This window comes from Eleutherodactylus coqui, chromosome 10 (assembly GCF_035609145.1).
Source record: "Eleutherodactylus coqui strain aEleCoq1 chromosome 10, aEleCoq1.hap1, whole genome shotgun sequence".
In the NCBI taxonomy this organism is placed as follows: Eukaryota; Metazoa; Chordata; class Amphibia; order Anura; family Eleutherodactylidae; genus Eleutherodactylus; species Eleutherodactylus coqui.
The window spans coordinates 43,679,010-43,692,978 of NC_089846.1; the positions used below are offsets into that span (position 1 = coordinate 43,679,010).

General features: G+C 43.6%; 1 protein-coding gene across 1 annotated transcript; it reads left to right on the forward strand.

The window, feature by feature from the left end:
* Positions 1-2,245: 2,245 nt before the first annotated feature.
* Positions 2,246-13,492, forward strand: SLC25A53 (solute carrier family 25 member 53). Its single transcript, XM_066579792.1, has 2 exons — positions 2,246-2,427; positions 12,170-13,492. The coding sequence occupies exon 2, from the start codon at positions 12,280-12,282 to the stop codon at positions 13,129-13,131; it is 852 nt and encodes a 283-aa protein (XP_066435889.1). The 5' UTR covers positions 2,246-2,427; positions 12,170-12,279; the 3' UTR covers positions 13,132-13,492.
* The last annotated feature ends 477 nt before the right edge of the window (positions 13,493-13,969 follow it).

Genomic DNA, 13,969 nt, shown 5'->3' on the forward strand with positions numbered 1-13,969 from the left:
GTTACGAATAACGAACATCCCGAACACCCTAATATTCGCACGAATATCAAGTTCGGACGAACACGTTCGCTCATCTCTAATCAAGAATTGTGCTTTGTTGAACAATCAGCGCAGTGAGAATAAATATGTGAAATGTCCTTCAAATGATTATTCTCTCTTGTGAGTTTGGATGATCGCAGCGTCTTATCAGCACGATTTGCTCTTTTCCAGAGCTCAGGACATGGGGGAGGTTTTTCTGATAGCGGCTGTACCAGGCAAATGTTCTCGGATGAATAGAAAGGAAAGAAAAAACAAACAAATCATTAGACAATGCACCGAATACCCTGCTGTAAAGTTATTTTTGCAAATTTATTGTTTCACTACACACAAGCTTATTTACATCTTATAATGCTCCATTTTGAATCTAGCGGCCATTTTGAGACAGATTCTTCCATTTTATGGACCTGTACCTTCTCAACAGCACATGTTGCATGGCATGTATATTTGTTGTACATCACCTTTGGCACTGTAATTGGGATTTAATCGTTTGACTTCCAGCGCGATTTCCACACTTTTGTCGCACAAAATCTGAATAGTAAAGCAAAAAGAAAATCCTATTATAAACCAAAGATTTTCTAAAAGTAGACCCAAGCGCATTAAGATGGGGTTCACACGGGGTGGAATTTCCCCCCAAAATTGTGGCATTTCCCATCTTTGCGCGCTCCCTTGGAATGCCTCGCTACGCCCATTGTTTTCAATGAGGCTTGCAAAGCATCGCACGGTCTGCGAGGTGCACCGAGTGCGATCATCCCCATTGACAACAAGGGGAAACACTCCGCAATGATCCGCTACGGAGGATCGCTACTACCCCGAAGTGGTGCAAGGCGGTTTTAACACAAAAGCACCTCGCATCTTGCAGGGACGTCGCGTGTTGGCGAGCGCAATATTGGGCAGAGTTTCACGGCCGGAGTATTTTGCAGTGTTGTAGCATCGCAGACCATTTGCTCTGCCGGCAGAGATGGCGTACAGGATGTGATTGGCACTGTGCGTGCCGTCACGGACATGCGCAGTGTGATTTTTTTTCCTAATTCCCCGCTCTGTGCAGAATAAAGAGCATTTAATACGAAGCCCTTCAAGGACTGCGAGTGATACACGGAGAAATAGAGCATGCTGCGACTTATTTCTCCTGCGCATTATACGCAAAGCCCTTCGCAGCTCCAACGCAGGTGTAAATGGAGGAATGAAAGTCCACAGATTTTCATTGCCTCCATCGACGGCGTGTTACGCATGTGAAATACGTGTGCATAATACCCCGTGACTATACGCCCGTGCGAATGAGCCCTTAGACTGCATGATTAACGCGGTAAAAAAACAAAACAATGGCAGAATTCATGTGTTTTCTCTCCCTGCCCTCCAAAAAAAATAATAAAAGTTTTACAATACGTTATATGGACCCAATAAAAACTACAAACACCAGCCCCCCATACCGCTATGGCGACAGAAAGATAAATAAGTCATGGCTTCTGAAAAGTGAAGGTGAAAATCCCCCAAATAATCCTTGTCCAAATGGCCAAAATAAGCTGTGTCCTTAAGGCCGCCTGCAGACGAGCGTGTCGGATCCGGCAGCGAGAAATCTCGCCGTGCGATCCGACCCCAGAGCCTGCAGGGACGAGCGTGTACTCACCCGCGCCTGGCGGCCCCGGCTCTTTCATGTGCCGGCTGCCGCGCAGCCAGCGCATGCGCAGACCGGAGCCGGCGGCCAGGTGAGTGCGTGCCCCGCAGAAAATTAGAACATGCCGCGGTTTGTTTGCCGCGCGAGATTTCGCGCGGCCAAACCGCGGCCGTCTGCATAGGAGTGCGTATTGTAATGCACTCCTATGCAGACTTTCAGCGGCGGAAATCCCGCGGGAAATCCCGCGGCGGGATTTCCGCTCGTCTGCAGGCGGCCTAAGGGGTTAATCGGACATAAACCCCCATTGTCCGGTTAGAAATTCCAACCCTGACAGCATCCATACAGTGTGAACATATCCCCATGGGGTCACACAGATCACATAGCCGGGGGTGAGGGGAGAAGAGCTGGTCAGCACCATGGAGCGGCGCAGGGCTTCAGGAATGCCCGGACCCCCCTGACCGGCTCATCTGCACACAACAAAGGATACATAGAGGAAGTGATGCCGAGCGGCTCAGCCAATCAGCGCGCGGCTCCGGGTGTGTCCTGCGCTCCAGCTGTGGACCAGAGGAGACAGGTGACGCCTGACATCGTGCATCCTCACCCGGTATGTACAGCGCGGGCGGCCGCTCATCTGCTGCATGCTGTGCTCATCCTGCCGCTCTTGTTCCCGGACTGCAGGCTGCAACGGACCGTAACGTCCCCCTCAGCTCTCGCCTGTCTTTAACCCCTTAAGGAGCAGAGTCTTTCGGTCTTCCAGGAGAAAAGAGCTCTAGATGGTAAAAAGTCTTTACTTCTTTGCTTTAACCCCTTAAGGACCAAAGTATTTCAGTCCTAAAGGACCAGACACCTTTTAAGTATGTTTTTTTTTTTTACCCATGTGTTGGTGTTAAAGACCTATTTTATTTCCTGGCCTGCCCAAATTATTTTTACTGCGCCCCCTTCTCCTCCCCCATCACCTATAGGGCTATTTTTAATACCTTTATTTTATTAGAGATAATGCATAGAAAAAAGTTTTCAAATTTCTAGTTTTTTATTTTTAAAATGATTATAGCTATGTAAAAATAAAGTTCAGGAATGGCTGCGCCATTTTGTTTCAGACGTTTTGATACGTAATTTGTATCATCTCAGATGACGGGGTGGATATTGTGATGTTTATGTTGGCGTTGGGTCGGGGGGGGTTTTTTGCTTTTTTTAAATATATTTTTTTGCATTTTGTTCTGTGATTTATTTTTAACTTATTTTTGTAACTTTTTTATGTTTTCACATGACATGATAGAAGACCTCTGGGGGCATTCACGCTGTATTTTAACCAGAAGCCCTAGTTACATGAGAAATTATTTTTCTAGTGCGACAGCAGTCGCTGTCAGACTTGGTCAGGGGTCTGGCAAGACCCCACAGCTCTGATATGCTGGGTGTCGCCGTCAGTCACATGATTGTTGGGTTGCATGCAGGAAACGGCAGTGCTGCTTTCTGCATTCTCTATATAGCGCCTATTTAGTTCTATGTAGCCTGAAAATAAGAAGGCATAAGTAGTTACAAACCGGTTCTTCCTTCTCCTCCGGGTCTTGGCTGTGTCTGACAGCCGAGGCCCCGACCTGCTGCTGCTAGATTGCAGTAGCAGGGGCTTTAATCCCGTGCTGTATATTTACAATTGGCCTGGAATAAAGCCCAGGACCAAGCATAGTATATTTACAGCACTTGGTCCTTAATGGGTTAAAGGGGTTTTCCGGGAATTTATTATTAATGATATCCTGAATAGTTGATCGGCCGTCCTCCAACGCTCAGATCCCCACTGATCATCTGCTCCGACGACCCGCTGTGAGTGCAGTGGAGCCGGACATCTGCACTAGATCGCCTCTTGGAATCCCGATCAGCTGGTATTGGGCTGACTGTTATTACCGATAGAGCTGGAAACAGAAAGTTCTGTCCATAGTGCAGCGGCTCGGGTTGCTACCTGCTTCCGGCTCCGCCTGTAATGACAACTGGCCCAATGTCAGCAGATTGGCAGGGATCCCAAACAATGAACCTCAACCAATCAACTACTCTAAGGATAGGTGATCAATAGTAAAGTCCTGGACAACCCCTTTAAAAACGATTCTATTCGGGCTTAGGCTGCTTTCACATCTGCATCAGGGGTTTGTTGTCCTGTTGTGTTCGGGGAACAGTAAAGGGGAATCCCCTGGCCAAATGGATCCGTCCTATGATGGAATATAATAGCAACAAGCGGTTTTCGCTCAGCTGCCCGGCATTTTACCGGAAGAAAAAGTGCTGCATGTAGCACAATCTTTCCAGGGTTTTGTGCCAAATCTGCGATGGAACCTCTAAGCAGCCTTATACATATATTATTACTATAAGTGCTTCATGAAAGCAGTGACCGGCCGGCTACAGAGTACAAACTATCTCCTCATTTCAACTACATTTCTGGTCTTGTAGTTAGAGGCTCAGTATTTGGCTTCTAACTGTTCATTTCCTGCAGCTACATAGTCATTACAAATGCAGTTGTGGTTTTCTGCATAGAAGACGGAACCAGCCCTAGATTGTAAAAACGAGGTGTATCTTTTCTGTAGCAGAGAGCGCCCCCTATGCGTTTGGTCCTCTGTGCAGTTGGTATGTCTGCCACTGCTACAGGTTCTACAATAGTGCCTGTACACTCTCATAACAAATCCGCTCTCCGCTATGCGCACAGATGGTGATTACTGTACACATAAAATTTGTGCAGCATCATTGGACTTCAACGATACGAGGAGGGAAGGCTGTGAGTTATTGTAAAGTTCTAATGACTGGTTAGTAAACTGCACTTAGAATCATAGAATGGTAGAGTTGGAAGGAACCTCCAGGGTCATCTGGTCCAATCACCAGCTCAGTGCAGGATTTACTAAATCATCCCAGGCTATTGTCTGTCCAGCCTTTGTTTGAAGAATTCCATTGAAGGAGAACTCACCACCTCCCGTGGTAACCTGTTCCACTCATTGATCACCCTCACTGTCAGAAAGTTATTTTTTCCATTGTCTAATCTGTGTCTCCTCCCTTTCAGTTTCATCCCATTGCTTCTAGTCTTTCCTTGTACAAATGAGAATAGGGCTGATCCCTTTGCACTGTGACAGCCCTTCAGATATTTGTAGACAGCTATTAAGTCTCCTCTCAGCCTTCTTTCTTATAAGCTAAACATTCCCAGATCCTTTTACCATTCCTCATAGTACATAATTTGCAGACCACTCACCATCCTGGTAGCTCTTCTCTGAACTTGCTTCAGTTTGTCTGTCTTTTTAAAATTGGGGTGTCCAGAATTGGACACAGTACTCTAGATGAGGGGGAGGGTGATAATTACTTCATGTGATCCAGACTCTATTCTACTTTTAATACATCCTAGGATTGTGTTTGCCTTTTTTGCTATTGCATCACTCTGTTGACTCATGTTCAGTCTATGATCTATTCGTCCTTTTCACATGTGCTGCTGTTTAACCCAATTCCTCCCATTCAGTATGTGCTTTTTTCATTTTTCAGGCTCAGATGTAGGACCTTGCATTTCCCCTTGTTAAATACCATTTTGTTAGTTGCACTCACTCTTCTTTAGTGTTCGCTATCCCTCCTAGCTTTGTATCGTCGGCAAACCTAATCATTTTCCCTCAATTTACACTTGGATGTGCAGCCATTTATGACCACTTTTTGAGTACGATCACTCATCCAGTTGTGAATCCACCTAACTGTTGCCTTGTCAATTCTATATTTGGTCATTTTTCAATAAGTATGATACGAAATATTTTGTCAAATGCTTTACTAAAGTCAAGATAAACTATATCCACCGCATCTCCCTGATCAACCCAGTCAGTGATACTGTCATAGAAGGAAATTAGATTAGTCTGACATGACTTCTTTGTTACAAACCCATGCTGGCTCTGGTTAATTACTTCATTCTCACCCAAATTCTTGCATACATGCTGTTTAATAATATGTTCAAAGATCTTTCCCGGTATAGAAGTCAGACTCACAGGCCTGTAGTTTCCTGGATCCACCTTCTTCCCTTTTTTGAAGATGGACACAAAATTTGCCCTTTTCCAATCTTCTGGGACTTCTGTTCTCCAGGAATTTTCAAAGATTATGGCGAGTGGCTCAGCAATTACCTCTGCTGCTTCCTTTAGTATCCTAGAATGTAACTCTTTATAGTAACAGGATTTCATTAAGGCCGGGCTCAAGCAGCCGTAAGCGTAAAACACTGTAGGCCTCCCACAGTGTTTTACAGTTGTGGAGCCGGCCGTAACCCTGCGTACGAATGCGAAATTATACTTCACATGATCATGTACTTGTGCATGCTGTTATATGCAGTACACCTGTTTTTTTATTCTTGTTTATATTTTCCACGCCGTTGCTTAGCAATGACACGTATACCCGTCATCCATACGTAATGTAATTGTGTAATGGCATGTGTATATACATGACAGTAGAGCAATGGGCTCTATCTCACATATATCTATTTTGCGCTCGTATACTACACAATTCTGACACGCTAATGTGAGTGGAACAGCATAAGGCAATGTAATTGATTGCCTGCGAGTAATAGGTGGTAATCATACGGTCTTGTGAGCCGGGCCCTAAAGGTAATCCTTATATAGCACCAACATATTACACAGCAATTTATTATTCAGAGGGAACATGGACAAAATAAGACGTAACGTACAGTATTACACCAATAGACAATTCTCACAAGAGGAGTGAGGGTCCCACTCGCGAGAGCTTCCAAACAGCAAGGAAACAGGGATGACACAAGAGGTAAAAGGGCTTGTTCTGTACAGTGGTCCAGCCATCTGTTATATAAATAGGGTACAATACATAAGGGCAGGCTCACACGATCATAATTTAATTGCGTATTACACGCGGGATGTACACGCGCATAATACGTGATGAATGAAGTCAGCGAAAGTACATTGATTTTCATATATCCATTTACATGTGTATATATATATATATATAGTGTCTAATCCGCGTGTAAAAAAGAACACAGCATGTACTATTTTACAGCGTATTACACGCGATAGCGATGTATTGTTCTCTATGGGTGCATATTAAATGCTGTAGATACGCAATTACATATTGTGCGGCATCTATACGCAGCGTCGCTACGTGACAAAGCAGGAAACTTTAAAAAAATTAAACAAGGAATATTCTGCATATTCTATGCTGCCATGCGTGGTCAAAAACCGCTGCCATACGTGGTAAAAAACACTGCATGATATCACATGCTTGTATGCGCCCGTGTGACCACTGCTATGACTGGCGAAAGGAAAGCGTACTCGAAGTACTCCATCTGCTACAGTAAGAGATCATCCAGGATGTCATCCATGATCGCCTACGGGGAATGAGCGCAGGTCCAGCAACGGCTCCATGTATGCATCGTCTGTGTGAATGGATACATAGATCTATATTATCTCTGTATTACGGTCCTTAAAACACGGGCAAAATCTGGAGTAAAAATACGCTTGTCTGAAAGCAGCTAACTTCACACGGGCGAGCGCGAAATGGGGCCGTGAATCCCGCACGCATATTGCGGTCCCCACAATGTAAAATCCCCGTGGATGCGAGGCGTTTTCATGGCAAAACAGCCATGGGGATATAGGAAACCTCCACCGCGGCTGTGACAGGTTCGCAGAGCTTCTCCTATTGCTTTCATCAGGTCAGTTCTGCTGCTGCCGCCCCCATTGGAAGCAATGGGGCGGCGATGCAAGATCACGCAGACAGATAGAACATGCTGTGATTTGTTTCTCGCATCGCAGTACATGCCAGATAAATATTGCTCATGTTTTATACTTGTGCGAGGTTTCTGCCGGCCTGACATGTGCCTAAGTGTATTTATGCATGCATCTGTGCTGCATATTTGCGCGATCGACGTTGCCTTTTTGGGTGCATTTGTGCGTATTTTATTATGTTTTTTTGCGTGCGCATGCCCTGCATATTTTCGCGCACAATTAAACATGCAAGCATGCTCCCATTGATTTCAATGGGCAATTAAATTTAACCCCTTAGTCACCACCCTATCGTGTTTTTACGTCCTGCCATTGCAGGTGTCAGCTGTTTATTACAGCTGACACCTGCAGGCAACAGCCCCGTTCGGATGCGCGGCTCATCGGGACTGTTAAGCTTTTAAATGCCTCTGTCAAGTCTGACAGCGGCATTTAAATCCCCCGAACGATGTTCTGGGGTCCTGTACGAAGCCCCCCCCCCCCCCCGTGGTGAGATCTGGAGAGCCGTGTGGGTGTCATGGCAGCTGGGTGCCTTCTGAAAGATCCCAGGACTGTCATGGCAGAGTGCATATTAAGCCATCCCCGTGGAATGGCTTGGTAGGCTACCTGTCAGAATGCAGTATGCTGTAATGCTATGGCATTACATCATACAGCATAAGTGATCTAAGCATCGCTAGTTGTTGTCCCCCAGGAGGACTTAAAGAAAAAGTAAAAATAAGAACAATAAAGTTTATTATGTAAAATAACAAAAAAAAACACCTTTTGCTATATTTACAATAAAATAATAATAAAGTAATTAAACAAAAATACATAATTGGTATCACTGCATCCATAAAAGTCCGATCTATCAAAGTAACACATTATTTATCGCGCAAAGTGAACGTCGTCCAAAAAAATATTTTTAAAAATGCCGGAAATGCGCTTTTTTGGTCACCCTGTTGTCAAGAAAAAAATCTAATAAAAAGCAATCAAAAAGTCCTATTTATTCTAAAATGCTAATAACGAAAATGTCAGGATGTACCACACAAAATGAGCCCTCACACAACTATATTGACGGAAAAATTAAAAAGTTATTGCGTGCAGAAGATAGAGACGGAAAATAATTTTAAAAAATTACATTTAAAAAAAAAAAATATATAAGTAGTACAGCAAAAAAACCTATACGTATGGTATCATAGTAATCGTATTGACCCATAGAATAAAGTTATCATGTCATTTTTGTTGCATTTTATGCGCCGTAGAAACAAGAGGCACTGAAAGATGGCGGAATGTCATTTTTTTTTTTCATTTCTCTCCACTTAGAATTTTTTTTAAGTTTTTCAGTACATTATAAGGTACAATAAATAGTACCATTGAAAAATACAACTCATCCCACAAAAAAGAAGCCCTCATACAGTGATGTTGATGGATAAATAAAGGAGTTATGATTTTTTAAAAGGGAGGAGGAAAAAACGAACATGGAAAAAAAGCAAAAACGAGTGGTCACTAAGGGGTTAATTAGTTTAATATGCGCTAGATTAATGCACAATACAAACAAAAAATAGGACATGCTGCGCTGGGGGGGGGAGTTGTGCAATCAAAATCCGCGAGCAAAAAATGCATATGTGACCAAACCCATTGAAATGAGTTCTATCACTGCGTATTGCGAACGCAAATTTTGCATACGTAATACACAGCGCAAACGTAGTAGTGTGAATAAGCCCTCAGGGTGCATTCACGCAGGTGTTGTCAGGGTGTGGTAAGAACTGCACAAAAAAAACGCATCAGCAAAACCCACATGCTGTTTTAATGTGTTTACAGTTTTTACAGCAATCGTGGCAAAACTATGAAAAAACATGGGTTTGCAAATGCAGTTTTCATGGAAGTAAGCATGTAGAAACAATTTTGTTATTTCCTTAGTTTTTTCATTTCTTTTTCACAGAATTTTTTGAGTCTGCAGTTTGTCATTACTCACATCCAGCTCTGTCCACATTCCTTCTCCACACACTTGGGTCAGCCTCTACATACAGGGTTCTGACTCTATTAGTGGCTTTCCACTGTTTGCTGTAGATTATGTGACCTTCAACATGTTGCATTTTAGTTTCCTTTTGAGAATGTGTCAGATTATCACTTGTGTAAGACTGTTCATACAATATTGTCATACTGTGTTCTCTGATGCAAGAAAAATGAAGAAAATACATGCAGAATGGGAGGAATTGAGCTAAGCTGCAGCACATGTGAAAAAGACTTGGGTATATTAATGCCGTAGATCATAGACTGATCATGAGTCAACAATGTGATGCAGCAGCCAAAAAGCCAAACACAATTCTTGGATGTATTAAGAGAAGCATAGAGTCTAGATCACGTGAGGTAATTATCCCCCTCTACTCTCCCTTAGTCAGACCTCATCTGGAATACTGTGTCCAGTTCTGGGCACCCCATTTTAAAAAAGACATAGACAAACTGGAGCAAGTTCAGAGAAGAGTTACCAAGATGGTGAGTGGTCTGCAAATCATGTCCTATGAGGAACGATTAAAGGATTTGGGAATGTTTAGCTTGCAAAAAGGAAGGCTGAGAGGAGACTTAAAGGGGTTGTCCCGAGGCAGCAAGTGGGTCTATACACTTCTGTATGGCCATATTAATGCACTTTGTAATGTACATTGTGCATTAATTATGAGCCATACAGAAGTTATAAAAAGTTTTATACTTACCTGCTCCGTTGCTGGCGTCCTCGTCTCCATGGAGCCGACTAATTTTTGGCCTCCGATGGCCAAATTAGCCGCGCTTGCGCAGTCCGGGTCTTCAGCAGTCTTCTATGGAGCCGCTCGTGCCAGAGAGCGGCTCCGTGTAGCTCCGCCCCGTCACGTGCCGATTCCAGCCAATCAGGAGGCTGGAATCGGCAGTGGACCGCACAGAAGAGCTGCGGTCCACGAAGGTAGAAGATCCCGGCGGCCATCTTCAGCAGGTGAGTATGAAGACGCCGGACCGCCGGGATTCAGGTAAGCGCTGTGCGGGTGGTTTTTTTAACCCCTGCATCGGGGTTGTCTCGCGCCGAACGGGGGGGGGGTTAAAAAAAAAAAAAACCCGTTTCGGCGCGGGACATCTCCTTTAATAGCTGTCTACAAATATCTGAAGGGCTGTCACAGTGCAGAGGGATCAGCCCTATTCTCATTTGCACAAGGAAAGACTAGAAGCAATGGGATGAAACTGAAAGGGAGGAGACACAGATTAGATATTAGAAAAAACTTTCTGACAGTGAGGGTGATCAATGAGTGGAACAGGTTACCACGGAAAGTGGTGAGTTCTCCTTCAATGGAAGCGTTCAAACAAAGGCTGGACAAATATCTGTCTGGGATGATTTAGTGATCCTGCACTGAGCAGGGGGTTGGACCCGATGACCCTGGAGGTCCCTTCCAACTCTACCAGTCTATGATTCTATGCGAAGTTCAGGCCGGTTTCACATCTACATCGGAACCTCCAACACAGATCCAGCTCAAAGTACTGCATGCAGTGCTTTTTCTTCCATCCAAAACCTAGGCAGCTGAGTGGAAAGTGGGCAGATCCCATTATAGTCAATGAGGTATGTCCGGCACTGTTTGGTTCTGTCCGGAGACGGAGACATTCAGCCGTGGGGATTCCCCTTTCCTGCTCTCCAAATTGAGCAGAAAAACAGAACCCCAAGCGCAGATGTGAAACCACCTTTACTTACCCTATTATACATATTATTAAAAGTGCTTCCTGAAAACAGGGCAGTTGCCTCCTCACTCCAACTTCACTACTGGTTTACCAGTTATAGAGTAACAGAACTTTTGTGAAACTTTTGACATGTCAGAGAGATATGTCAAAAGTTTTGATCAGTGGCAGTCCCATTGCTGAGGGGTCCCTGCTGCTGATCGCTAGAATGAAGCACTGCAGCACTCCACCCAAGGGCTGTGCCCTTTCCATTGACTTTGCTGCTTTTTGGCTTTTCACGGCGGCACAAGTGTCATCTGTTCAGAGCATAAAATCATCCAAATCTTTATTCTTCCATAATTTAAAATGTTACATTTCGACCTAAAAAGGTCTTTATCGGGTCTTTTTAGGTCGAAACGTCGCTTTTTAAATTATGTAGGAATAAAGATTTGGATGATTTTATGCACCACAACTATGCTGCCGCTGCACCTTCTTTATATTGGCTGTTGATGTGGAATTTTGGTTTATAATTCTGCAGTGGCTGTCCATGGACTCTGCCTCGCCTGAAAAGGCTTATCATTGAGTGCTGTTGGTAAGCCTATTACCTATCTGTTCAGAGCATGTCAGTACCTCCTTATGATTTCTGGCAAGTACAAGAAGCTATCTTGTTCAAATGGGCCAATATTCCTACAGAACGATTTCAACATCTAGACGAATCTATGCTATAATGAATTGCTTTGGTCTTGAAGTCCAAAGGAGGCCCAGTGTGCTACTAGATGGGGGTCTCTAAGGCTAGGTCCACATCTGTCTCAGAACCTCCGGTTGGAGATTCCAGCACATAATACCGGTAGAAGAAGTGCTGCCAGGCAGCTGAGTGGAAACCAAACTGACCGAATTAGGGGTCCTTTCGGTGCTGTTCGGTTCAGTCATAAGACAGACCCATTCAGGCAAGGAATTTCCCTTTACTGTTCTCCAAACAGAGCAGGAAAACGGAACCCCCGCCGCAGATGTGAAACCATCCTATTACAGTGGTCATTCAGTGTATATTAGTTTTATGTGTCTGTTGTGTTACTTTAGTATATGATATCAGTGGAACTTCTATTTTGATTATTTTTAACTATGCTTTTTGCAGCGTTCCATAGAACAGAATTCCCACATATTACATAGAGGATGGACAACGCTGATCTCTAACTCCGAAGTTCTCCGGGGAAAATATATGTCAACATTTTATAAGTAGACACGATGGAAAGCAAAGATGCTCCAAGATGGGGCAGCTGGAGTAGTAGTTACTTTGTGGGAGCAGCCTCAAGCTTTCTATCCACTGTTCTTACCTTTCCTATCTACAAGACAATATTTCGACAGCAGCTTCACACATTGACCATCCGAGCTGCCACACGTCAGTTGGGCAAAGAAGGCGTCAGACATCTCTATCGCGGCTTGGCACCACCTCTCATGGCAAAAACAGTTCAAGGGACCTTACTTTTTGGAGCCCAAGGAAGCCTCCAGCATCTGTTTTCTACGGGAGGTACACCGGGGGCGAAATCTCGTGCCCTTTCTGGGTGTTTATCTGGGGCAATAGAAGCTGTTCTATTAGTACCATTCGAAAGAGTTCAGAACATTCTGCAGGATGGTCGCAATAATGTACATTTTCCTAACGCACGTTCAATCGTACAGGAGTTCCAGACCTACAATAAGAGAGACTGGCTATCATGTGGAATGTACAGAGGGTTCAGTATAATACTTGTTAGAAACATGGTAGGCAGCGCCATCTTTCTTTCTTGCAAAGAGCCATTGAGAGATTTATTGACGTATCCGGGTCTCCCTGCCTGGGCGCCTTCTTTAGGCTCTGGAGCAGTTAATGGTGCCTTTACCTCACTGGTACTTTATCCATTGAGTGTTATACTAGCTAATATGCAGGCAGAAGTTAGTAACCAACTACCTCATGTACGGAAAGTAGCGCAGCGAGTTTGGATGAAATGTGGAGGAAGAGTCTCCCTGCTGTACCGCGGAGCATCGCTCATTATCCTGCGCTCTTGCATTACTTGGGGAGCTACAAACTGCATTCATGATACTTTGAGCAAGCAGCTTCTATAAAACAGAATGCATGGACCATAGATATGTTATACTATGCCACAGTAATCATTCCCTTCCTGCAGGTCAGGTGCCTCTGCTATTTACTACGACCTGACGACATACCTGTCAGGAAGCCAATCATGACGTATTAATTGTTTTACGGATAAACTATGTTACAGGCAATATGTTAAAAGCAGGCATTGTGTAGAATGCCTAGGAAATATATAGGGTTTGTGGGGTTTTTAGGCAAAGTACAAAATGTTTGCTTAATTTAACCCCTTAAAAACCTCAGTGTTTCAGTTCCAACGGACTAGAATCATTAAGTGATTTGACTCATAGTGGTTTCGTGGCCCTATTTTATTTCCTGGTCAGTAAAAATTATTTTTGCTGTGGTTTTCATGATATATAGGGCTATTTTTTATAGCTTTTTTCACGGAACATTTTTTCCATTTTTTTATCTTATCGGGGATAATGTGTACAAAAAGTAAAAGAGATTTTTTTTTTTAAATGTATAGTTCTTTATTTTTAAAATTATTATAGTTACGTTAAAGTAAATCATGGGAATGGGTTCCCCGTTTTGTTTCAGACCTTTTGATATATAATTTGTATAGTCTCGGATTATATGGTGACGGTTTAGATTGGCATCGGCACCGAGTCATTTTTTTTATATATATATTTTTTATTTTATTTTACAATTTTTTAAACTTTTGTAGCAATTTTTTACCATTTCGGGGACATTTACACTATTTTTGTTTTATTTCACCCTTTTCCACTGTAACTTGGGCATCCATAGGAGCCGCAGTTACAAGGGAAAACATCCTCTATCGTGACAGTAGTCACTGTCAGAGACTGCTAAGAC

What these genes read in the sequence shown, in the direction of transcription:
- SLC25A53 (XM_066579792.1), top strand. Translation starts at nt 12,280, where the DNA reads ATGGAAAGCAAAGATGCTCCAAGATGGGGCAGCTGGAGTAGTAGTTAC.